This window comes from Teleopsis dalmanni, chromosome 1, assembly GCF_002237135.1.
Source record: "Teleopsis dalmanni isolate 2A chromosome 1, ASM223713v2, whole genome shotgun sequence".
NCBI lineage: Eukaryota > Metazoa > Arthropoda > Insecta > Diptera > Diopsidae > Teleopsis > Teleopsis dalmanni.
In genome coordinates, this window is record NC_051846.1 from 210,210,380 (window position 1) to 210,234,602 (window position 24,223).

General features: G+C 32.7%; 6 protein-coding genes across 6 annotated transcripts; 4 read left to right on the forward strand and 2 right to left on the reverse strand.

Annotated features, from left to right (window-relative positions):
• The first annotated feature begins 1,437 nt into the window (after nt 1-1,437).
• On the forward strand, nt 1,438-7,744 carry LOC119671689 (G-protein coupled receptor moody). Its single transcript, XM_038082439.1, has 4 exons — nt 1,438-1,944; nt 5,057-5,268; nt 5,323-5,821; nt 6,044-7,744. The coding sequence occupies exons 1-4, from the start codon at nt 1,461-1,463 to the stop codon at nt 7,327-7,329; spliced, it is 2,481 nt and encodes an 826-aa protein (XP_037938367.1). The 5' UTR covers nt 1,438-1,460; the 3' UTR covers nt 7,330-7,744.
• Nucleotides 7,745-9,318: 1,574 nt separating this feature from the next.
• On the forward strand, nt 9,319-11,130 carry LOC119667187 (U3 small nucleolar RNA-interacting protein 2). The gene is made up of 5 exons (XM_038076475.1): nt 9,319-9,525; nt 9,581-10,386; nt 10,443-10,640; nt 10,694-10,830; nt 10,889-11,130. Exons 1-5 carry the CDS (start codon nt 9,472-9,474, stop codon nt 11,128-11,130), a joined length of 1,437 nt encoding a protein of 478 aa, XP_037932403.1. The 5' UTR covers nt 9,319-9,471.
• A 64-nt stretch (nt 11,131-11,194) lies between these two features.
• Nucleotides 11,195-13,476, reverse strand: LOC119671690 (Hermansky-Pudlak syndrome 1 protein-like). The gene is made up of 3 exons (XM_038082440.1): nt 13,236-13,476; nt 11,997-13,172; nt 11,195-11,936 (listed from the first exon to the last, which is right to left on the reverse strand). Exons 1-3 carry the CDS (start codon nt 13,357-13,359, stop codon nt 11,458-11,460), a joined length of 1,779 nt encoding a protein of 592 aa, XP_037938368.1. The 5' UTR covers nt 13,360-13,476; the 3' UTR covers nt 11,195-11,457.
• Nucleotides 13,477-13,606: 130 nt separating this feature from the next.
• Nucleotides 13,607-14,752, forward strand: LOC119671691 (probable cytosolic iron-sulfur protein assembly protein Ciao1). The gene has a single exon (XM_038082441.1). The coding sequence runs from the start codon at nt 13,691-13,693 to the stop codon at nt 14,678-14,680; it is 990 nt and encodes a 329-aa protein (XP_037938369.1). The 5' UTR covers nt 13,607-13,690; the 3' UTR covers nt 14,681-14,752.
• A 25-nt stretch (nt 14,753-14,777) lies between these two features.
• Nucleotides 14,778-15,788, reverse strand: LOC119671692 (DNA excision repair protein ERCC-1-like). The gene is made up of 3 exons (XM_038082442.1): nt 15,274-15,788; nt 15,044-15,217; nt 14,778-14,990 (listed from the first exon to the last, which is right to left on the reverse strand). The coding sequence occupies exons 1-3, from the start codon at nt 15,685-15,687 to the stop codon at nt 14,802-14,804; spliced, it is 777 nt and encodes a 258-aa protein (XP_037938370.1). The 5' UTR covers nt 15,688-15,788; the 3' UTR covers nt 14,778-14,801.
• A 4,648-nt stretch (nt 15,789-20,436) lies between these two features.
• LOC119675341 lies at nt 20,437-23,184 on the forward strand. The gene is made up of 3 exons (XM_038086535.1): nt 20,437-20,585; nt 20,686-20,856; nt 22,984-23,184. The coding sequence occupies exons 1-3, from the start codon at nt 20,453-20,455 to the stop codon at nt 23,040-23,042; spliced, it is 363 nt and encodes a 120-aa protein (XP_037942463.1). The 5' UTR covers nt 20,437-20,452; the 3' UTR covers nt 23,043-23,184.
• The last annotated feature ends 1,039 nt before the right edge of the window (nt 23,185-24,223 follow it).

The following is a 24,223-nucleotide window of genomic DNA, read 5'->3' on the forward strand; positions in this document are numbered from 1 at the left end:
TTGTAGTGGCAGGTAATTTATGGTTGTCTGCCATTGTACTGTGTTACTATTTTATTTGATTGTCTATAGCGATGTCTATGTCTATATCTGTATCTGTATCATTGTCTGTATCTATGCGATAAAACTATTTTTATCGGAGGGTATGACTTCTTGGTTCTTGATTACACATTGCCTTGTTTTTCTAGTTCAATAAACCATATTCCTTTTTTGTTGTTGTTATTGTTGACAGCCTTAATCCATCAAATTTTGCTGACATATTAATTTTACGTGTTGCTTAACACGTTAACAATAAATGCTTCATCATTTGTTACTAGGCAGTAATTGCACTTTGTTTGCAAAATGCTTCGATATTATTTACTGACAAGTAAAACCATTTTTATTAAACTATAAGAACTCACACTTTCCAAAAATAAATAAATTGAATTGAATTTGTATTAATACTTGATATATCTCTACTATTTTTCAGCTCTTCCTCTCAATCTTACAAGTGCACAACTGGACACTTTAAAATGACTAATGGAAGGTGTCACGTTACTCCTTACTCCTTCCGTGCATCATCTACAACTTTAAACACGCGCCAAACTTAAATTTCAGCAATTAATTTTGTTGGAAAAATTTGCTTCACACTTTTTCGATATAAACAAAATGGCTGCACGTGGAAGCAGTCAACTGAAGTCAATAGTATCAATATCAAAATTGTGGAAAATTGCAGTAGAACATAACCTAAAGCATTCCCAGGTGCAACACAGTCAGAAGTTGAAACAAAAACCAAAACAAACAAAACGACTAGCAAAACAAATAAACAAAGAGAAGTGCAGAAATGTAACATCCGCTTCCGCTTTTCAAGCGCAGCAGGGGTTAAGGAAAAAGTGTGCTCTGGTCAATTATAACTAAAGCGAAAGCTAGCACACGTGAAGTGCAACTTAGCAAACGAGAACTGCTGTTAATATTCCACAATCGGTGCCATTGTGTGTGTGTGCGCTATCAAGCAGAAGTTCCGTTTCCGCTTGGGTGTGAAAAAGGACACTTCTGAAGCGAAGCTTTGTGAAAAACGCTTAGTAATTGCACAACTCGTTAAAATCTAACTAAATTTATTTATGAAACAAAAACATTAAAAAATTCTCTGACGATTAAAAAATAATCAGTGCATTCTATTAATCAAAGTCTAAAAAAACAATCTGAAAGAGCTTTTGTGTAACTTTTGTGTAATTTGTGTGTATTTTGTGAGGAATTAAATGCCCCAAAATAATTTCAATTGTAGTAGCAAACAAATGATAAAAATTTCAACTAAATAACATTATTTTAAAAATAAAGGAACTTTTATTAAAAGTGTGCAATTATAAAAAATATTAAAAAGAAATTATCAAAATTATTTTATTAAGAATTTTAACATTGATTAAGAAAAAACTTAATTATATAAATAATAAGTAAATTAAAATTAAAATCTCATACGCTACAATATGTCCGAATATAGTTTCATTGCCTTTACTGATTTTGAATACTCCACCGATCGCTCACAGAACTTTCTCGATCTACCAATTTCACGCTTTCAACCATCAAAGCCAGCCAACGAAACCAATCCGAATGAACTTAATGTGCCATACACCGTCTTCGAGGTGCTTGTTGCAATATTTGCCATCATTGGCAATCTTATGGTGATCATAGTCTTTCAGAGAGAACGCAGACTACGCCGACGCACGAATTACTACATCGTCTCTTTGGCCATGGCTGATTTTTTAGTTGGCTTACTTGGAGTGCCATTTGCTGTGATGGCTTCTATTGGCTTGCCCACTAATTTATATGCTTGTCTATTTACTGTCTCTCTACTAGTGATGCTCTGCACAATATCAATATTTTGCCTGGTCGCAGTATCTGTCGATCGTTACTGGGCTATACTTTACCCCATGGCTTACTCACGTAATGTGCGAACGAGAACTGCTATAAGTAAGTATTTTTAATCGGATTCTTTTGTCGTTATTATTATTTTTTGTAGAAAAAAATATATTTATAAGTATTTTTTTTTTGATTTTTAAACACAACAATACAAATAATTGATAAGCTTAGCCGGTAGCATACCTAAGCCACTGATGACAAGTTGTATATAATGAACTTTTTTTTACTTTCTTACCTTTCTGTAAACTGCGATCATGGTTATCATTATCCGCGTTTATCTACAGCATATTAAACTGTTAATAAACCCTTAAATAGACTAACTTTGCTACAGCTATAGTTCACAATATATCCCAGTAGCCCAAAATAAAAGAGCCACCGATGGTATAAAAGTATCTCCAAATAATCTATTTTCTCCACCTATCATTAAACGGTTTAAAAAAGGAGATTATATTGGCATGTAAGTTAAATGTTCCCAGTCTTATCTTCCGATACCCAATTTGGCTTACATCTAGTTTGATATTATAAACAATATCATATAACATATACGAGAAATCTAGAGAAATATGGAGCAATGTTGGCTTCTCATATCTTCATTACTCGATAAGACGAATATATTCCTATTTAGAATATTCACCTTCATATCAAGTGGAATATCATCCACCTTTAGAAAAAGTGTTTCTTTCTAAATCGTATCAATATTCATTAAAAAGAATGTTTTTTCAACAAATATCTATTAAAAAGGATTTGTTGCTTTTAGAGCCTAAACGATTTAAATAATTTTATTCCCTTTGAAGAAATAACATATATTCGTTCATTGTATAACTTCAAACCTCTGTTCTGAAAAAGTTCCTTACAACCACATGCCATTCAAAATTATTTCGAGTCCACATTAAGCCATCGATTTTCAATAACACTTTGAACTTCTTACAACATTTCTTCAATATCCTAGGAAAACTAAATATTCATTATATATTTTCTCTCTTATTCATTATGCCTATGTCATGGTTAATTTGGATAGAAATACTTGTGATATCCTTACTAATATATATATGGAAAATCGTGTATGTGTATATATCTAATCCTTCACACATTTTTATATTTAAACTTAAGTACTGTGTTTCCAATTTTTGCTTTAATGATGGCAATTCATCCATATATCGTAGGTGTTAGCAGGGAATTTCATTGTTTAATGATTTTAGATTTTATGAGAAGCTTTTGTGTTCCTAAGCCATACATTTTTCAGTGGCACATGAATGCATTTCATGAACAATGAAGCTTAAAGGATACTTATTTTCTGTAATATAATAGTGTACAATAGTAGAGTTTTATGAAAACAGATAATGTATGCCAAAAATGTAAATGACAAAAAATTACTATTAAAAATGAATATACTTACATATATATTTGAAAGATATTCTATATAAGTTAAGGTCACCAGAATAGTGATTACTATAAAAAAGAAAACCACGAAAGTCCTTGTTTGCAACAAAGTTCAAGTTTAACTTTATATTAAGCTCAGACATATCTTAATTTCGCAAAAATCTTAATTTCATCTTCATTTCAGCGAAATTAAGAGGTTTTTTCCATACACATTTCAGTTTTGAGATTAGGTCGAAATTAAGAAAAATGGCCTTAATTTCGTTGAGGGACATTTCAAATGCAACTATGCGTAAGATAAACTTTAAGCAAAAGATGAAGTTGAGTTACCGAAAAAGTGACGTTTTTTTAAATAAATGTCAGTCATAGTTCACTTTAATAAAACCGGGAAAATATTTTGAAAGTAGTGCAAATTTTTAAATAAAACTACTACCATCCTTTATAATTATAATAATCAACTTTTAAAATTTCCCAGATAGAAATAGTGTTTCGAACATGTAATTTTTAACATTCGATTTGTAAACAAGAAACATATGATTTCTTTAATTTGGGGCAGTATGAACACTTTCGAAATTAACTTAATTTCATTTTTACGAAATTAAGGAAATTTAGTTGTCTGAACATAGTATTAAGAATTTTCAAAATATATTTTTCTAGATAGTGTCTAACATTATCTTTATTATTTTTAATGTTCAAATTGTTTGAGTCGTATTATTTTTTATGGACTTCTAAAAAGTGTCCTTAATTAAATAATAAAAAATTTTTTAATTAAATTTAAAAATTTTATTTGTAATTTTTAGGAAATTATTCCTTCAAAGACCTTTCATTTATTTGATTTTTCTTACTAAATTGCGTGCAATGAAATCATTTACTCGGCATGAGTTTATAATCTTAAAAATCTTCCTTTCGCTTTTTCTAACATTTCATTGACAATTTCACTTTTTGCTGCAATTGAACTCTTTTGTCTTCGACTTAATTAATTTATTTGGTAATTTCAATGTTTACATAGAACTGAACTGCGAACTGCGAACTGCGAACTGCGAAGTGCAGTTCATTGTGCCTCAGACGAAGCGTGGCGTTCATCATATTAATGCGTTTTTTGTCCCTTCAGGAACATTAGTTATCATTTGAGGAAAACGCCAAATAAAAATGACGTTTTAATTTATTTTTGTTACTGTTCACTTCGCACATTGTCCTGACATTTAGTGACACGCCGCGCTCCGAGCTACTGCACAACCCTGCAATTGATTTTGCAACCAAAGAAAGAAAACAGTGGAGCATCCCTTGCACTCCGACTTAATTAATAAAGCGTTTAAGGATGTAGCCAAAGGAAGCAAATGCGAAGTTTATGTGCACTTGTTTACACATCGTCTGTTGTCCTTTTTAAATGTAGTGATGTAGTATCCATGAAGTCGATACTGCAATTAAGTGTAATTCATGCGCTCGTCAACTCATAAAGCACTGTTAGGGGCTCGTTCCGGAGGCTTGTCTTCTATTAAATTCTCATTTACTTAATTCACTGTCGGTTTCGATTCTATTCAAATTTACTTGCACTTTTTGATGCATGTACGCAAGAAAAACTTTAAATATTGATGTGGCACTGAAGGGGCTTCGCTACATCACATGACGCAAATAAGCGGGAATAATTAAACTGATACACATCCACACCCAATTACCCACATATACACGTATGCACATATGCGAGTGGGTGATGTGTGTTGCACGATAAGATCACGCGATGTACTTTTGACGTAACATTAACCTCTTTTCTGTTGCCTCTTTGCAGTTATCATTTCAATGTGCTGGGTGGCAGGCATTATAGTTGGTCTATTACCGCTTTTTGGTTGGCATGCCAGTTTTGGTGCCGATCAGGCTTGCTTGTTTGTCGAGGTCATGGACTACGATTATTTGGTGTTTCTCTATTTTGCTACGATTATAACACCCGCCATACTAATGCTAGCATTTTATGCGCATATTTACAGAGTGATTATCAAACAGGTTAGTGTTAATACTATCTTATTTCTAAGTGATTATACTGATGTCCGTTTGTAGGTACGTCAAATTACAACGATGAATCCCGTGGGTGATAGTCGTCGCTCGTCAACAGCGCAGATACAAACCACAGCACCTACGCGTTGTCATGGAGGAACTGGTACAATGTTACGTGTGCTGGGTGCTGCTCGTAAGCGTGATGTGAAGGCAACGCAAAATCTTTCAATTATTGTGCTATTCTTCATGATTTGCTGGATACCACTGTATACGATCAACTGTATTATGGCTTTTTGTCCAACTTGTTATGTTCATCCCAAGTTAACGCTTTTCTGCATTATTCTTTCACATCTCAACTCTGCTGTGAATCCAGTATTATACGCTTATCATTTAAAGGACTTCAGAGCTGCGCTTAAAAATCTGGTGCTTAAGTTAATGGGCGTTGATATCGAACAACCAGTTGACAATACAATACATCGCTTCTCATTGGCAAGTCAACATCGCCTACAATCAATGGATGCATCTTGCATTAGAAGCTCACTACATCCCAGAATTTATGTAGGTGAGTTATACATAGAAGTACTTTATGACAAGGATTAACACAGAAAACAAAACTCACCAAATGAACAGGAATTATATATATATATATATGTATATTTTTATTTAAAATAGTTGGACTACAAAAAAACTTTGATTTATTCTCTTACGTATCGTGTATTAAATTTAAATAGTTGTTGTAAACCAATTTGACTAATTGATTTTAAAAAAACTTTTTCACTTTCAGATTCACCCATCTGGCTAAGACAACAACAGCAAGAATCATTAAAGTGCACCCAACTGACACCCAAATGTGGTGTGGTAACTCCATGCCTCAATAACATTCATCAAACCGTTGCTGCTGTTGCTTCAGTTACGGCGAATATTGAGCGAGACATATGGAACATAATGGAAGCATCAAGCGGTGCTGAAATTGGTGAAACCAGCTATGAATTTCCTGAGGACAAAGATCAACAAACACCAACCCCACCACCAAGAAGACACAGGCGTTCAATGCCACAAACCGAACAACGTTCAGACAGTCCTTATACTTATGAAAATCGTAACTACTCCACAAGTCCCGAAGAGGCTGACTTTGATGAAGTATTTCTACCTGTAGTGAATAGCAATGGAAATGGCATCGATCACAAGGAACTGCACAACTCTTTAGTAGCCTGTGCTTTGCGGGAGAAATTGCGTTCCGATGACACAGATTATCAAGACCAACAACATTCACGGCAACGCGCATTGACTGATTCTTCCTACAGCGATATGGAATTACCAAAGCAAACTCCACAATCATCGCCAGCTAATGGTCTACTACAAAAACCAACGCCACCCCATACACCCACACAAAACACACTAACGCATAATAATACATTAAGTGCCACTTCACAAGCCACTTCCAACACATCTCTCGCCAATTCTTCAATATATGTCATAGACAATGACAAACATCCGCTATCACCGGGACGCAAGCCGAAGTTCAGAAAATCTCCACGCCTATCTGTAAATCTGAACAAAACAACAAAAGGCATTAGCCGTTCGTGCTCCTGTGCCAGTGACACAACCTCCCCAGTCAAAAAAGCACAAGATAGTGAAGTACAAACAGCAACACATTCCGACTCGAATAGTAGTAGCACATTAGCTAGTGTTGGCGATGTCAGATCAAACAGCAACAACAACAACTCGCACACAACCAATAATCTCAACTATTATACATTTCATCATCCCCACCAACAACAGTATAAACATAAATTTAGTCCATTAAAAGCTGTAAGCAACTACATATTTCCGCCCATAGTTAAGCATTCCAGTCTCTTTCAACTCTTCCAACCAAATCTAAGTCACGAAAACAGATCATCCGCAGGGAACTCCATATCTCCATTGCCAACAACAACTACAGTTTCAGAGACAACGAGAACTCAAACGCAAAACAATGTAAATACAACGCTAGGTTCGACCTCAACAACTACAACAGACGTTCCTATCTCTCCAACCTCTCCAACTTTTATGACCACTGCGGAAAGTTGAGACGAGGCTAAGGAACTTTTAGTTTAAGCCAATACTCACTTCGATTTAATCGTAAATGGTATTTAGAATCTGCAGTCTCATTTAGCCTTACAGTTCTAATTTAAGCTTAGTTTTATGGACACATTTTAGTAAGTTATTTCATTGTACTTCTGATACATAATTCTTCCACCAATTAACTTTAGTTTATATATGTTTAGGCTAAGATTGCAACAGCAACAGTAAAAATAAGTTAAATAAAAATAATTTGAGAGTTCAAAGTCTGTGTTAAGATATAGGCCTCAGGTATTTAAAAATGTATTAAAACAATGATAATATGGAGTGATTGATGAGGTTTTCTTAACATAACCTAACTTTTTTGGTTTCATTTAAGCACCAGAAAAAAAATTTAAGGGGGATAGCAAAACGCATATTAGAATCTAGAATAAAAATATAGAAAATATTTAAAAGATGTATTACTATATAAAATATAAATAAATATAGTATAAATATTTTATGTCTGAATATTTATAGATAATTGTTGTCCGTTTTTAAAGTATTATGTATTTAAATATATATTAAATTTTGTTGTATGTTACAAATGTATGAACGTAGAGTTATTTGAAGTTAATAATATTTGCTCCTTAATTGATGTATTGTGTGAAAAAAAAAACTGTAAAACCAAGAACTTCTGTCATTAAGTATTCTTCTAAAAAAAATCTTATTAAACTCAATATAATGCAAAAAATAAACGAATCTTTGATTGTAAAATTAAAAAAAAATGGTGGAAAATTACTTTTAAGCAACAAAATTAAGAAAACAACTTTTTCGACTTCTGGAATTTATTAATACATTGTAGCACCAAACCAATAATTTTTACAGATTCCAAATAACATGGCATAGTTATTAAAAATAATTTTTAGGATAATGCCTAAAACTTGATAAAAGTATGTGCTGTGAACAAATCAAATCATACAGACTTTAATTTAGCTATTCACCTCAAAACTGTCAAAAAAATTCACTCACATGTCTACTTCATAACTAGTCGTTTAGATAGAGAAAGTAGTGTTGTTGCTCTGTGTACAAATTAACGACTTTAGGTAAGCGATTTGTTGATTTCCGAATGTTTAGGAGTATTTCTTTGGAATAGATACAACTTGACTCAATACAATTGTATTTATTGAACAAAATTTGTTACTTTTTCACTTCGTGCTTCATTTTAAACCAATTACAATCTGAAGCTTAGATAAATCCAACTAAGCTATTACAGAAATTTAATAGTGAAAAATAAAAGTATTCGTTCCAAGATTGTACTAGCAAAGAAGTATCGTATTCTTATTAAAGACAACATTTTTGTTGGAAGGTCTAAAAATAACAATCATTATTGATTGTGCCGCATTCTTATTAGTCATCAACCTAGTTCATTGAAAAGCTTACAAATGGAAGCTTCAATCTTAACCAAATACTCTATTTTATATTGCGTCCCACACCAAATCGAGTTATTTTATTGTTTGCAAGAAATTATAGTTAAAATTTTAAATAATTATTGCTTTGTTATTTAGTTACTTAGGTGAAAAGCCATATATGTTGTTAATACTTCTAAAAAACACATAATAGTTTAAACAAAAGTTACGCTGCATTGCGAACCACTCATGACGTACTACAGTGCATCACCCTAAAACGACCATATAAATCGCAAATATAATAAACTAATATGTCGCACAATTCATTATAAGTAGTAAAATCATTATTAGTAGTCACAAAATTGACAGAACACTTTAAAATTTATTTTTATACCTATTACTAACATCCATTTCTAACGTAAAAACAATCTTCATATAAAAAATAATGTTTTTTCAGTAAAAGGTACAAATTTTGTGGAACATTTTTTTTACCTTCTCATGTGCCATATTATTTAATTAATTTTTTTATGTAAATATATCAACAGGTCAAATTATAATAACACTCAAATATTTTATTTTTCTATTGTGAATACACAATATAAATCTATTGTGAATCGTCGCTATTCAGCTGTCAAAACAATAGCTCTCACGTGTAGTTGTGCGAAGCGCTATGAACTGCTCTTGGTAAATCTTAAAGAATTCAAACATTTCTTTTGCTGTTCATATATTTACTGTAAAAATTTAAAAAACCTCATAACTAAACATGTCTTCATCTTTTTTTCTTAAAAAAGAACCAAAAGGAAATAAAAAGCGCAAAGTAAGTTATCCGATAACATAATTGCTTTTTAGTTTTCAACATTTGAACATCTTAGGGCCAAAATGTGGGAAGCGCCAGCAAAAATAAAAAGCGGAAAGATGTCTCGATACCAACAACAACGAAGAAGCGACCTCAAAAAGATGACGAGGAAATTGCCAGCGATGATGAAGAATATGAAAGCGATATTGATGGCAATAAAAGTGCATTAGTATTCTCATCGGACGAAGGCGAAGAAGAAACTGCTCAGGATAAACGCTTACGTTTGGCAAAACAATATTTGGAGGAAATAGAAAAACAGGAAGCAGAACGCGCTGAAGAACGCGAAATGCATGACCACGTATCGAAGCGATTACGTACAGATTATCTTGACAGTGTAGGACGATTGCGACGTTGCATTGCTGCTTCAATTGCTGGTTACGATGCTGATAATATTATAACCCTTAAACATAAATTACAACACCTACCAATGTGTTCACTTGTGCTATCAGCGGATGGTAAATATCTTTTTACTGGATCGAAAACGCAGCATGTACTGAAGTGGGATTTAAATACGCTTAAAATAGTGGGTAGCTTTAATGTACAACCTTATACAGAAGATCCTGACAATGGAAAAAGTCGACGTTCGCACATTATTGCTATGTGTTTGTCCACCGACATGAAATATCTAGCTTTAGCCGAAGGCGGCAATAATATACAGATTTGGTGCCCTCAGCAATTGACACACTTGAAGACTTTTAAAGGCCACCGTGATGTGGTGACTTCACTAGTATTTCGTAAAGATACACATGAACTGTATTCAGGTTCTAAGGATCGCTCTGTTAAAATTTGGTCGCTGGACGAAATGGCTTACGTAGAGAGTTTGTAAGTAATAAGTTGAATAAAATACATAAGAAGCGTTACGAAAATGTTTATCACAGATTTGGACATCAGGCTGGTGTGACTGGCATAGATGCGCTAAGTCGAGAACGCGCTGTATCATCAGGTGGTTCTGATAATTCGCTACGAGTTTGGAAAATAACGGAGGAATCCCAACTCATTTACAACGCTCATCAGAGCAGCATAGAAAATGTCAAGTTCATAAATGATGAAAACTTCGTGTCTTGCGGTGTTGATGGGTAAGCAAGCTTATTCATGTATAAAAGACATATGATATTTACATTTACAATAGTTCACTTTGTGTATGGAGTGCAATGAAGAAAAGACCACTCTGCACGGTGCGTGAAGTGCATGGCAAGCAAACCAATTCCGATGCCAACTGGATATGTGCTATTAGCTGTGTAGTCAATACAGACTTAATTGCATCAGGTGAGTGTTAATCTGAGTGTGTTGAGAAAAAATTGAATTATAATTAATACGTACGTAGGTTCCTGTGATGGTTTCATACGGCTGTGGCAGTCTAGTGACAATGGCAAGAAACTGAAACAAATTCTGGAAATACCCATGAATGGCTTTGTAAATAGTTTAGCATTTAACAACGATGGCACTAAATTGTATGCTGCCGTTGGCCAAGAACACCGACTGGGGCGATGGTGGCGTGATAAAGAGGCGAGAAATAAAATCGTTGTTATTGACTTGTTAAAAAAAGAAGTAGAAAACTCTAGTTAAGTTTATATAATTTGCTTTATTTAGTAAGCAAAATAAAATTTTATAAAATTTATTAAGTATTTTTTATGAGACTAGAAGGAATAAATGGATAACAAATCCTTTATAAAACATTGATAAAGGAACACTGATACTGCAGAGCTCATCAAAAAGTACCAGCGATGATTAGTAAAGTTACCAAAGTTATAAGCTTAAATATTCTGGTTACAGCCAAACTTCCGATTATTATTGGTAAGCCGAGTCATTTCTCTGCAAGCTTTTTGAGTTCCAGCTGGCACTTAGTACTGAGCTATCTGCTAGTCCAATTTTCTTACAAAACTACTACATAACTTAAAAACAGTCTTCTCCAATCACATCTGCTATAGTGGCTACTAATCTCCTGGAATGTTCAACTGCACACGTTGCTGTTACCAAACCCAAATGTATACAAAATAATTCGTAGCATTTAATTTTGCCTGGTGCCGCTTCGGGAAAACACTCTTCAGCCAATTGCTGATAATACTCCATCGCAAGCAAGCCAGGCTCATACTGCGTTTTGAGAACTTTACCTGCCGTTGCGGGAGCATTGAAATGCTGCTGTAGATCAACTGATTTCAAGGCCCCACTCGCTTGATCCTCAAACCACAAAAAATAAGAGTAATTGAAAGTTTTGTCTTTCCACATGACAGTTGTTTGACCTTTCTTCAAATAGTTGCGTGTGAATTCCACCATTGACCAAAGTTTCTCCTTTGGCACAAGTTGATTGACTCTTAAGTCGGGCGCTATCATAAGCCCAGATGAACGATTTATGTACATAAAGTGAATTAAACCTGCGATGAATCAAAATTATTATAAACAATGGAGAGTAATTGAAATGGTGTACAACATACCGGGGAAGTCCTCTAAATAAGCTTCTATGGAAATGTTGCGTTCCGCCTTGACAGCTAAAAATTCAGAAACTTCGATTAACTTGCTGTCGACAATACTAGCTACTTCGGGCAGTTGGTCCAGTGCTACTGAAGAACTATCACAACAGGACAGCGTAAATAGTTGTTTTAAATCCTCCACAAAGGAGGGCATATTCGATTCTATCCGTACCAGCATTTCACGTTCAAAACCCTTTAAAAACTCCGCATACATTTTGCGCAGGTTTTCCCATTTAGCACTGAACTTTTTAACTGCAATCTCAAGATCGTCACCCTTGAGCTTGGCACGTTTTAGGGAATCCAACGATTGCTTAACAAATACTTTCAGACACTCATAGGATTGCTTCAAGGCATCTGTATCGCCTTGCGTTTGCACGGAAACAATTTTCTGCAGCACGAAGAAAGTGTCGTAAATGCTGCTAGCCACCTGGACATTTGCGTATTCTACGATTTGTATGAGCACAATGCCTTTTTCCAATTGCGTCAGATGCGCTATGCAAGGCACACAGCCTGAACATGGATCCTGCGACAAGCCCTGCAAAAATACTGCCACAGAGTTGTTTAGTGGCTTTGTGTCCTGCTGTAGGGAGCGAACCAGCAGTGCTAAGAATAGCAGATCTGCCGCACTCAAACTCAGGGCTTGCTTTGTGCTGGTTATGCTTACAAACTTATGCGAGACAAACATTAATGCGTGCGCACGATTATAGCCAAACTCTCGTAGGCGCTCCAGTGCAGCATCCAAAGTTGAACGAACTGTACGCTTTAGTTCTGCATTAATCAATAAATGTGGCAGCGCTTCTAACATCATCGACTGTTCGGTGTCAAACAAATGCTCTTCATAGCACTCCAAGCAAGTGGAGAGCAGTTCTTCCTGCACGCTGCTGGCCTGTGTTGAAAATATGTTTGCTCCATAGAAAAGACGCGTTAGTGCAATAGCTACACCCAAGTGACGTTTCAAAGTTTTTACTGGTTTTTGTCCAATTTTGATGAACGTGCAACCGAGCAGTTCGCCAAATGTAAAATTCAAGCCGTTTTCGCACTCGAAGCTGGCGTATGTGTTATCGAATTGGAAATGCATTATGCGTTGCGAGTTAATAACTGGACTGAATATTTGTAAAATTATATTACCATCCACAGCACCTATAACATTAATTCGCCGTTTTTGCCTTTTATTCACAACGAAATATTAGGAAATGTACCTACCATTGGCATCTTCATCCAGCAGTCCTTGCTTAATTGCTATATCCTTTACCTTTTCCGACAGTGCGGCGTTGAATTGTTGGAAAACAACGTCATTTGCACTGTTAAACACTATTAAGCCGTTCATTTTGATTATTTAAATTTTGTGCTTTTAAGCCATAAACATTTTTGCAATTTTTTTTAAGTGTAGAGAAATTTTTCCGATGTAAATATTAAACTACCCTATGTGGTGCTTCTTCTTCAGGAAAACTTCTTTATTTACAAAAAATCTTATCAATGTCATATTGTGAATTTGCAGAGCAAAGTGAGTTGAGAACAGATAACACAAGTACCTGTCATACTAAGCAATTACTCGTTCCTTTCAAATACGTCTCTTTGACGTCACTAAGGATTACCAAAACATTTGTAAATTGGAGTACGTGCGTGCTTCAGAGTTCTAAAAATTATTATTAAAAAATATGGGAAAACTGCAACTCGAACACACTTTGAAAGGCCATAAGGGCAGAATATGGGGCATAGCATGGCACGTGAATGGTGTTATATTTGCTTCGTGTGGTGAAGACAAAACAATACGCATATGGGGTGTATCGGATAATGTATGGACAACAAAAACAATACTTTCAGACGGTCATCAGCGCACGATTAGAGAGATAAGCTGGTCCCCATGTGGGCAGTATTTAGCTTCAGCTAGCTTTGATGCAACTACAGCGATTTGGTCCAAAACATCAGGTGAATTTGAATGCAACGCTACATTGGAAGGGCACGAGAATGAGGTGAAAAGTGTGAGTTGGTCAAATTTAGGTGGCTTACTAGCCACTTGTTCACGTGATAAGTCTGTGTGGATTTGGGAAGTTGTTGGCGACAACGAATTCGATTGTGCAGCTGTGCTCAATTCTCACACTCAAGATGTCAAACGTGTTGTGTGGCATCCACATAAAGAGCTTCTGGCCTCTGCATCATATGACAACACAATAATGATGTATTCTGAAGGTGCTTGTGATTGGGATTGTGTCGCCACTTTATCTTCACATACTAGCACTGTTTGGGGTATTGATTTTGATAGCACTGGAGACAGATTAGTGTCGTGTAGTGATGACAAAACATTAAAAATTTGGCGATCTTATAAACCTGACGAAGAAGAATGCTTTAAGGAGAATACATGGAAACTAATATGCACTATTTCGGGCTTACATACACGTGCTATATATGACGTGTCTTGGTGTAAAATAACTGGACTGATAGCTACGGCATGTGGTGATGATGCAGTGAGAATTCTTAAAGAAGACGAAAGTTCTACTAAAAATGAACCAACGTTTTCGTTAGAGACAGCAGAAGATAAGGCACACATGCAAGATGTGAATGCTGTAAAGTGGAATCCAAAGGTGTCTGGCCAGTTACTTTCCTGTAGTGATGATGGTACAATTAAAATATGGAAATTTGTGGAATAATTGGTTGATGTATGAGTTTGTTGGGTTATGTGTACGAATTAATAAAAGTTATATTCTATTATATATATTAAACGTATTGTATTAATGACTAAATGTATTATTTTTTAACATAAACATAAATTTATTTGCATAGGAATGGCTCATGTAATGTTTTATACAACTTTTGGGCCTTCCGTGGGCCTAGACCAATTACTTGCGAGAGACGTTCGTCACTCGCATTTATCAGATTTTCCAAATTACCGAATGTTTGCAATAATGTGACAGCATCTGTTTTGTTCACTGGTTTTATGTGTGTGAGTGCAGCTACAAGCTAGAATAATTAAATTCGTTTACAAATTCTTTAGAAATGTATATGCAGATAACCTTTTGATAGGGGCTTGACTCTGTGCGCTCCATAATTAAGTCCGGCGGCCGCTTTTCATACAACTTATATGTTTCAATAATTTTACCAGCTTCTTCATGATTCCAAGCTAGCATCAACGTGAGATCAGTTAGTAGACTAATACGTGTTAAACTTTTCAATGCATTGTGTGGTTCCTGGTTAAATAAAAATCATAGAATGAATCCAACAATAAGTATTAAGGTCTACTTACTGTTGTGTCAACTTGGACCAACAAAACACGTAGATCATATTGTTTACCAAGTTGCTTGAGTCGCTCACATATATAATCTGGATTCAAATTATGGTATTTTAACGATAAGTATAGAATGCAAGATGTACGCCCTACAACATAATCTGGTATAATTTCATTATTAAATTCCCATGGTGCGTTCAGTATTGATTTGAGTATTGGATTTCCACGTTGTTTTGGATTAACTAATATTGTGTGCGGAGTTGGAGCTTTAGAAGCTGTAGCAACTTCTTTTATTGCATTTGTGGCCACTTTTTTCGCAATTTCTGAGGTACCATCATCTTTCACGACTAGCTTCAGTACTTTTGGTGCTGTCGGTATTTCTAGATTGGCCAGCTCTGCATCAAACGAATCATCTGGACCATCATCAAACATTTTTGTTCTTTACAATGATATTGAAAATATATAGTTAATTTAAAATAAATTATAATAACATGTATAGGAACAATTTAAATTTTTTGTTAATTATTGGTATGTATTGATTGAACAATCATCTGTTCAATTCGCCGTAACGGCAAATTTCAGGCAAAAGCGTGAACATACTACACGCCTCATGCAATACTATTGTGAACTGATTCAACTGTAAATAATTCGAAAGAAAGTAATTTTTAGTATTTATTTCATGGATTTACTTTTATTCAATTAAATATTTGCTACTAATGATGTATTTTTTGTATTATTAATAAAGTTTGTATTTAAAGTGGAAATTAAGTGTTTTCTATTTCTTTCATAAGTTATATGCTTTATATTTCACCATTATACCAGAATTAAAATATGCTTATTAATATTATTACGGCAATATAATCAGTTCTATAAACAATATAAAGAAGAAATAAATAATATTTGAATGATATTTTGTTTTTTTCAAAAAGAACTAATTTCTGAAAAAAAACACGATATTTGTCAACAGTCTTAGAGCGTGCTTTAAATAAAAAATATCTAAAATGGTAAACCTAAACAACTGAATATATCTCAACGAAATGTGATCTTTCAGCAAAATCCCTCTTCCGGAGCAACTCTTCATTGAAAATCACGACTAATTTGAAGTTCAACATTTATAAAGAATGCTAACCAAGTAAATTATATGAGCATTATAGGTTATAGTTACGTATTGAAAAGCAATTTAAATTATAATTCTTATATACTTTAAATATTCGTTAAATAAAAATGCCCTGTAATTGAAGCAATAGTATGATTTTAATTTGATGTAAAGTATATTCAAAAGAGTTTATATTTTTTCAGTAAAATAGTTTTCTAGTAAAAGGAAAAATAAACAATATTAGATACAACATGGGAACTATGCACAAATGTTCCAATTAAATTCATGTCAATAAATTAAGCTCTTAACTTTAATTAATACATGCGGTTAAAATTTATTTTTACTCAAATCTGTTTATAGAAATAAATTACTGCCGAAAAGGTTGCAATAAGACGGGTGTCAGAGGTCGAGGGTTTGAGGAATATGATGTGATGGACCTAATAAATCAAGATCAGGAAATTAATATTCATACATATCTGACCTATATAAATATAAGTATATTTGTTATATTTATTAATAAGTTGAGATATCGATATTAATAACCCTAATTATCTATATAGCATTGTGATTTTCTATATATATATTATTATATATTATTATTATATATATATATTTTATCTGTTAAATCTAATTTCTTTATTGTAGTACTTACGTTGGTAAACATATTTATTAAACATTAGTCCTTAATACTCTCCTTCAAGTGACCGAATATAGAAACATATTTGTGACATATTCAACGGATTCAAAATAATTTACTGGAATAAATAATCTTATAGATATAAGTTCTGCAGTAGGAAATAATAAGAAAAAGATAATTTTAATCAAGAAATACAGAAGTACTGTCTAAGCAGAGCTTTTCTAAAAGAATATTTACAGTAACTTGGAACATATGAGTGGGTGCATATGTTAGAGCATATATAAGAACATATAGTACCAACATATGGAGCATATCACTTGGAACATATATGATAAGCCTGTCGGGCTCTTACAAAAGAGGTACTAGCGGACATTGTACTCTCATAAACTAAACATTCTTGAATTGTGAAGAAAATTCTACTAACAGAAATAAGGAATAGAGAACTTCATGAAGAACTTCATAGAGGACTGTTCTCTATGAAAAATTGTTTAAAGAAAATTTTTAATTTGTAAATATTTTCACCTCAATGAGATTACAAATAATTATCATTTGAAACTTTTATTTTTATTAAATATTTATATTTTTGAATTTGAATAATTGATCCATTTTCACAATTTTAATTATAATTCGCAACTTGTGAAATCAATTACAAAAATAAATAAACACGTTAATACGAGTATGTGTAAAAGCTGAAACTTATGCAAATATTTTTGCATAAATTAAATTTTGAATATTTTTGTTTGTTTCAGGACAAAATCCTGATGTCAGGATTTTGCTGCAAAATATCAGCAAAAAATTTATGTCTGAACATAAATGAAATGCATGCGTGTGCAGTCTGCAGTTTATTTGCATTTTTTGCACTTCCATAAAGTCACAATTAAATGCAGATGCATGACAAACCAACAACAAACACACAGGCAAGGATTTATTGACAAGGGATGCAAGTTAACAATTTGTTGAATATTTCTTAGAAAGTGAATGCAACAATTGTGTGGTGCCTGCAGTGCTGATTCCATTGTGTTGGAATCTCTTTTCTTTGGTACCATTTTAGCCACAAATTCCGTATCGAAGCATAGCGGTTTCCTTTATTCAAATAAATTTCAAATCCATTATTAAATAAAACATTTTTTAATTAATAAAGCAGTTTCCTGCCAAGTCTCAGCACAACATGTGAAAAACATTATTCAATTAAATTTTGCCTGCTTTTCATTTAATTTAACGAATTAAATTTCGTTTCCTCTCCGTTTACTTACAGACAAACACAATTAAATAATTTCCATAATATTTATGTAAATCAGGAAAATTGATTTAAGATAGCTACAAAAATAATTTCACAACAAATGAATGCAAATGAAGTCATTAGAAAAATGTTTTTATTCGAATTTAATACGTACTCAGTACCGAACCACACTCACTCAGCTCAGTAGAAACCGTAGTCAGCCGTAGTCATCTACATCTGCAAATTGTGGACAAAATCTGTTGGACTCGTAATTATTCATGCAATCTGAAATATGTACGAATTGTCTACATTCAGTTCGTCTTGCTGACAAAGGGAGTCTTTCATTGTTTCATTATATTTATACAAATAATAATCATAATAGAAGTAAATAAATGTATGAGAATCCATTTGAGTGCTCGTCCGGATAGACAAATCCAATGCAATCCAATGAGAAGGGAAAATTTGCATACTGTTTGTGTAGTTCGGACTAGTTTGAAGTACAGTTACAACAATGGAAATAATAGAAGAAATTTGAGTGGTTCTGTTTTAGAGCAGATTGTTTTAAATGTTATCCAATTATGCAGTCTTGAGGTCATGAAAATAGATAAAAATTTTAAAAACTAAATTGATAATGAATGAAAGTAACAGACACTGTATTTAATGACTAAAATTTATTTCTATTTTCCACTCTAATTAATTGATTTCAACACTTCAGTTAGGACCATTAATTAATATTATGACGAAATTAGTAAATTCATGATCAGAAAACTATCCATTACTTACATTATATATTAATATGTTGATATGTTTAGATATACTACATGTCTGTAAACTGTACCCTAATTTTAAGTTTGTGATTCATAATATCTGCAAAGCCGATGTTTTCCCGTTGTTAAGTATAACTATGCTCTGACAGTCATGTACTAGGCTTAATCATCCAGCGTAGTTTGTCTACCTCACTACTAGTTACCATAAACCCACCAAAAATATTTTTCAATGATCAATTTTTCAATTTCTGATCACTGATATAAGTTAGATAACTTGCTTATCAAAGTTTGTCAAGCTTTATTTTTTAAACATATCTGCTTTAAGGTAGTTGGCTATAAGCTCCTGATTTTAAAGACTCTGGAATGACTCTTTTACTGATAAGTCCGTGGATCAGAATTATCTCTCCTTGCTATGTTTGCCTATTTTTCAAGTTCAAAACTTTGAAAAAGCTATGCCATGAATATGTTTAAGTTTATATAAGTTAGATTTAGACTTAAGATTTCATAGCGGCCAAGGCCTACGTCAACTATATTTAAGTATAAGCATTTATTTCAATTTTTGATGACAATAGTCTTATGTAATATTAGTTAAATGGAAGGTAATATTTATATTCAGTTAAAATATATAAATATTTATTATTTTATGGCCAGAATTATTATTATTTTATTGTATTGGGTCTAATGATCAATTAGGTTCAACTACCTATTGTTATAAATGAAAATTAAAAAAAATAATTTTATTTATATTTCGAGTTTAATCTAGAATTGTCTTTAAGAACATTAGTTTAACATAATTGACCAATAAGCCCAATACAACACAATAGGTAAAATAATATTATTGACTACCTCCGCCACTACATTATCTAGTTTCAACAAAGTGTTTATTTAAGAGCATAAGGAAATTAGTAAATTAGCTCTGTAAAAATCAAACCCCCTAACCACTTGCTTATTTTGTTAATAAACAATGCATTGTTTAATATTTACTTAATTGCTTCTTTAATGAGCCACTGATCACTCACTTGATTCCAAGTGGCATTTATATTACAAGTTATTTTAATTAAACTTAATTCAAAACCAAAGTTGAAACTTACCTTCTTACTTACATACATACATACATACGAGTACCTGCGTTGAACGACAAGTTGCCAACTATAAGCAGCTGCAGAACGCCTCTCACCTTCTGTTTTAAAACAAATTAAAAACCAAAGTTAAAAATTATAACAACAAAAATGCGCAAACGCCGCTGCCGTCTTGGCTTAAACCGTCTTAGCCAGCGACTTTGTCAAACTTCGCTAGTCTAAAATTCCTCAGTCGAATCGGAGCTTTTAAGCGAGTTGGTCTATTTGCCGCGTACGTTGTTTACATATTTTTTTTTTTACATTACTCCGTGTAATAACAGTAAACAACAATAACATTACTACAACAACAACAACCACAACAACAACTGTTGCAATAACAAAGAAACAACAACCTTCAAAATGACAGCAAAAGCAAAATTATTGCATTGCAGTGGCATTGTGTTGTTGTTGTTGCTGCTGTCGTTGGTGTGTGAATGTGCACTTGCTACGCCAATGTTGTATAAGAAAACAACTCAAGATAAATACGAAGCAGGTGAAGCAGAAATGAATAATTGATGAAGAAAAATCGAATTAATTAAAAAAAAACGTATGACAATATAATCATAAAATTTAATTGAATTAATTTAATGCAGATCTTGTGCCAGTGTCATCAACCGTCATTCCGCTAACGGTACTCGAAGTTAGTTATGGCTTAGGCGGCAAGCCAAGCGAGGAATATAAAATGGCGTATTTGAAAAAACTGCGCAAGAAAGTACAGCATCCGGAGAGTGCCGATCAAGAAGATCCAGATACGCTCATAACAAGTAAGTATAGAAGTGATTTAAAGATGACTATAAGGAAACTGATTATAAGGCCCTATGCTCCACAAGGAGATAAAGGAATTAAAAAAAAAAAAAAGGGGAGAAAGTTAAGACTAAATATGTATATGAATACCCATCGTTTTAAAATAACACACCTCACAGATTACCACTACTTCAAATTGTTATCACCTCAATTTGTTTAAATCAAGATCATTTTATATCCACTGACATTTACTATAAGTTTGACAAAATCTTTTTCATGAGTAACAGTTTAAGAATCACAACCTAAAGAGATGAGACCCGACCCTCAGCTCTTAAGAAAATAATAATTCTTATGGACTCTTGCCAGTTGGAATTGAACAAAATTGGAAGTTAAAAATTTAGAAAGCTAAAGATTTCGCTACTTTATTTTACAATCATTATGAAAATAATATTCCTTTAACTCATCTTAACCTCACTTAACTGAATAAAATTGGCAAAAAAGCAATTAGCAAATTGAATATTTCTAATAGTTATTATTTGCCTAATACTAAAATTAAGTAAATATTAACTTTGCTTTCCAACACATATAACATAGTTTTCAATAGATCTTCTAATAATGCAGATCTTCTCAATTCTTAATTCACCTTCTTAATTTTTTTTTGATGGGTTCTTAGATGCCATGCTAGACATCTAAGGATCACAGCAATAACAATAGCCAGACACAACAAGTTTATCACATTTAAAACAGTTTACTTTTTAGTATAAACCTATAAACATTTCATACACTCTAATACTAAATGACATTCCTGTGTAGTATAAATACTATAAACATATAGTAAATTAGTAATTGTGATGTTGGATCTCCAATTCTGGGCCGTCGCAATTTTAAAATTGTAAATAAAATGTGGCTTATCAAAACGATTTATAAATATCTGGAAAGAGATACTTTTCATCAGTTATGACTTTTTTAAATGAATAATTTCCATATATAAATTGAAATACATATTACTGATATATTTGTACATTTTAAAAAACATAAAAGTGATCCTAAAATCTGTTTCTGGACACCTAAAGGCTTAATATTCCACCGGCTATAATACAGTAGTTGATACCAATTTGCTGTACATAACTTGCGAACATGCTTGACAACTTATCAAGATATTGCCACTTTTTCCAGTTACAGTACCTTATATAACATTTACTAAACTATACTAAACTATACTACATAGCCTCTAGTAACAAGCTTAGTTTTTTTTCATAGATCAGTCATATTTTGTATTGAATTTATCTGATTATATATATTCTTACATCCTTATTTTCTTTTGTTACGCTTTCTTTATCTCTTTTTTTTTGTCACACTTTCTTTCCTTCTCTATTTCTTCTCCATTCTCTTTCTATATCCCTTTCTTACACTTTTTTCCTTATAAAAACTCTTACTTTTAAATTCTTTATATTTTTAACTTTGAAATTGCGCATACGAACTTTTCCGACAGGCATTTTTTGCATAATTATATCTCCGATCACGTATTTACTTATTAATTTTTAACGCGATTTTAATGCTGTTGTCTGGCACTTTGACTGTTGCTTATTTTAGTGTATATAATTCAACTAAATTGAGTAAAAGTTGAAAAGGCTTGCTTTGTAAGTAATATGAACTCTACAGTTACACATTTCTAATTTTTTTTTATGATTTTCAGTCAGAAAATATATATCTACGTCTAATCAGAAAATCAGATCTAATCAGATAGAGATAATGAATTTTATAATTATTTCGTTTAAAAATTTCTTTTACTTATAAATAGTTATTGAACCCTGAACTGTACATCTTGATTATATTAATGATATATATATAATATAATAAAATATTTATATTAATAGTGTTGTAATTATAAGTATTTGGAAATTGCTCACATGGAAGAATACCTATCCAAAAGAAGCCGTGCAACTGGGCGTATGTTTAACGCATAACTCAACCCACACGATTTCTTCTGCTGATTGAACAGAAAACGTTTTTGTTTTAAAAACAAATTCAAATTTTGTCTCAATAACTTTTAAAAAAAAACTTTAATTTATTTACTTTATATAAATTGTATTTTTCGTCATTTTTTGTAATAATTTTAATGTTATTTTGTAATTCCATGATTTCAGTCAAGAAGAAACATCACGAAGCGAGCAAAGCCAAAGTCAAGGGCGTTTCGAGCAATTGAAAATTGAAGTCCGCCGTCATCCAAAAGTTGGTCAATGATTGAATGATGCCACTCCACTAAATGATGTCATTTTTGTTAACAAAAAAGTTATTTAATCGATACTGTTGTAAAATTTGTTTAATTTCTATCCAATTTTTATAAATAAAACAAAATAAGCAAAAATATAAAAACACAAAATAAAATAAAATTAATGTCTTTCTACTAAGTTGGTATGTCTTCCCACTAAATTGGTATGTCTTTGATGTTTAGTTGAACTTATTTTATTTTAAGATACATATATAGAAACGAGGGTTGTTTAAAAAGTCAGAAATTGAAATAATAAATAAATATACGTGCATTATAAGTAGAGAGTTGAACAATAACTATTATTATTATGTTGAGGCTAGTTGAGTCAGTGCACTTGAGTACTTTTACTCTCTATTAATTACGAGATATCTTTATAACCCCTCTCTACGTCTTGACTGAATTATTGTTTATTACTTCTTCAGACTAAGCAATAACTGACCTTAGTTCTGCATACCACCCCGAGGAGCCTATAACAATTCTGAGATTCGCTAACGTGGTGTTGATAAGCCTGTCAGTTTTCGTGAGTAGTTCAGGGCTCTATTCTTTATGTATATTTTTGATCAGATCAATCTTGAGGTTCCTGAGGATGTCATTCATCCTAATGTAACAGGGCACCTTGAAAAGCCTTCTCAGAGCCTGGTCTTGAGTGATTTTCAGCTTGCAAATAATAGTGTACACATCCATAAAGAAATGACGATCGAATTAATTGGTTATATATCAGCTTCCTGTTCTTAGCATTGGAATTTTCATTCCATTACTGAATAACGGTTGGAGGTGATAAGAATTTTGGCACAGCTAATTCTTTTCAGTTCAACATGTTTAAGGTATGTGAATGTAGTAAATTCCTACATATAGAGATCTACATTTTGATATCTAAGTAATCTACTGAGATACAAATAATTCCACCCACAAAATAGAGTAAAGTCACTGTTTGACAACTTGGATAAATCATCTATAATAATAAGTAAACATGTAAGTATTAAGAAACAGTTTTAACTTGCAGAAGTAAGTAGTATTTTACTTCTACTTTTTTAAATAAAGGTATATATAAAGGTAGGTATATATTTACTTTAAATATATTTCATATCATTTGCTTAGATATACTGTACAAAATT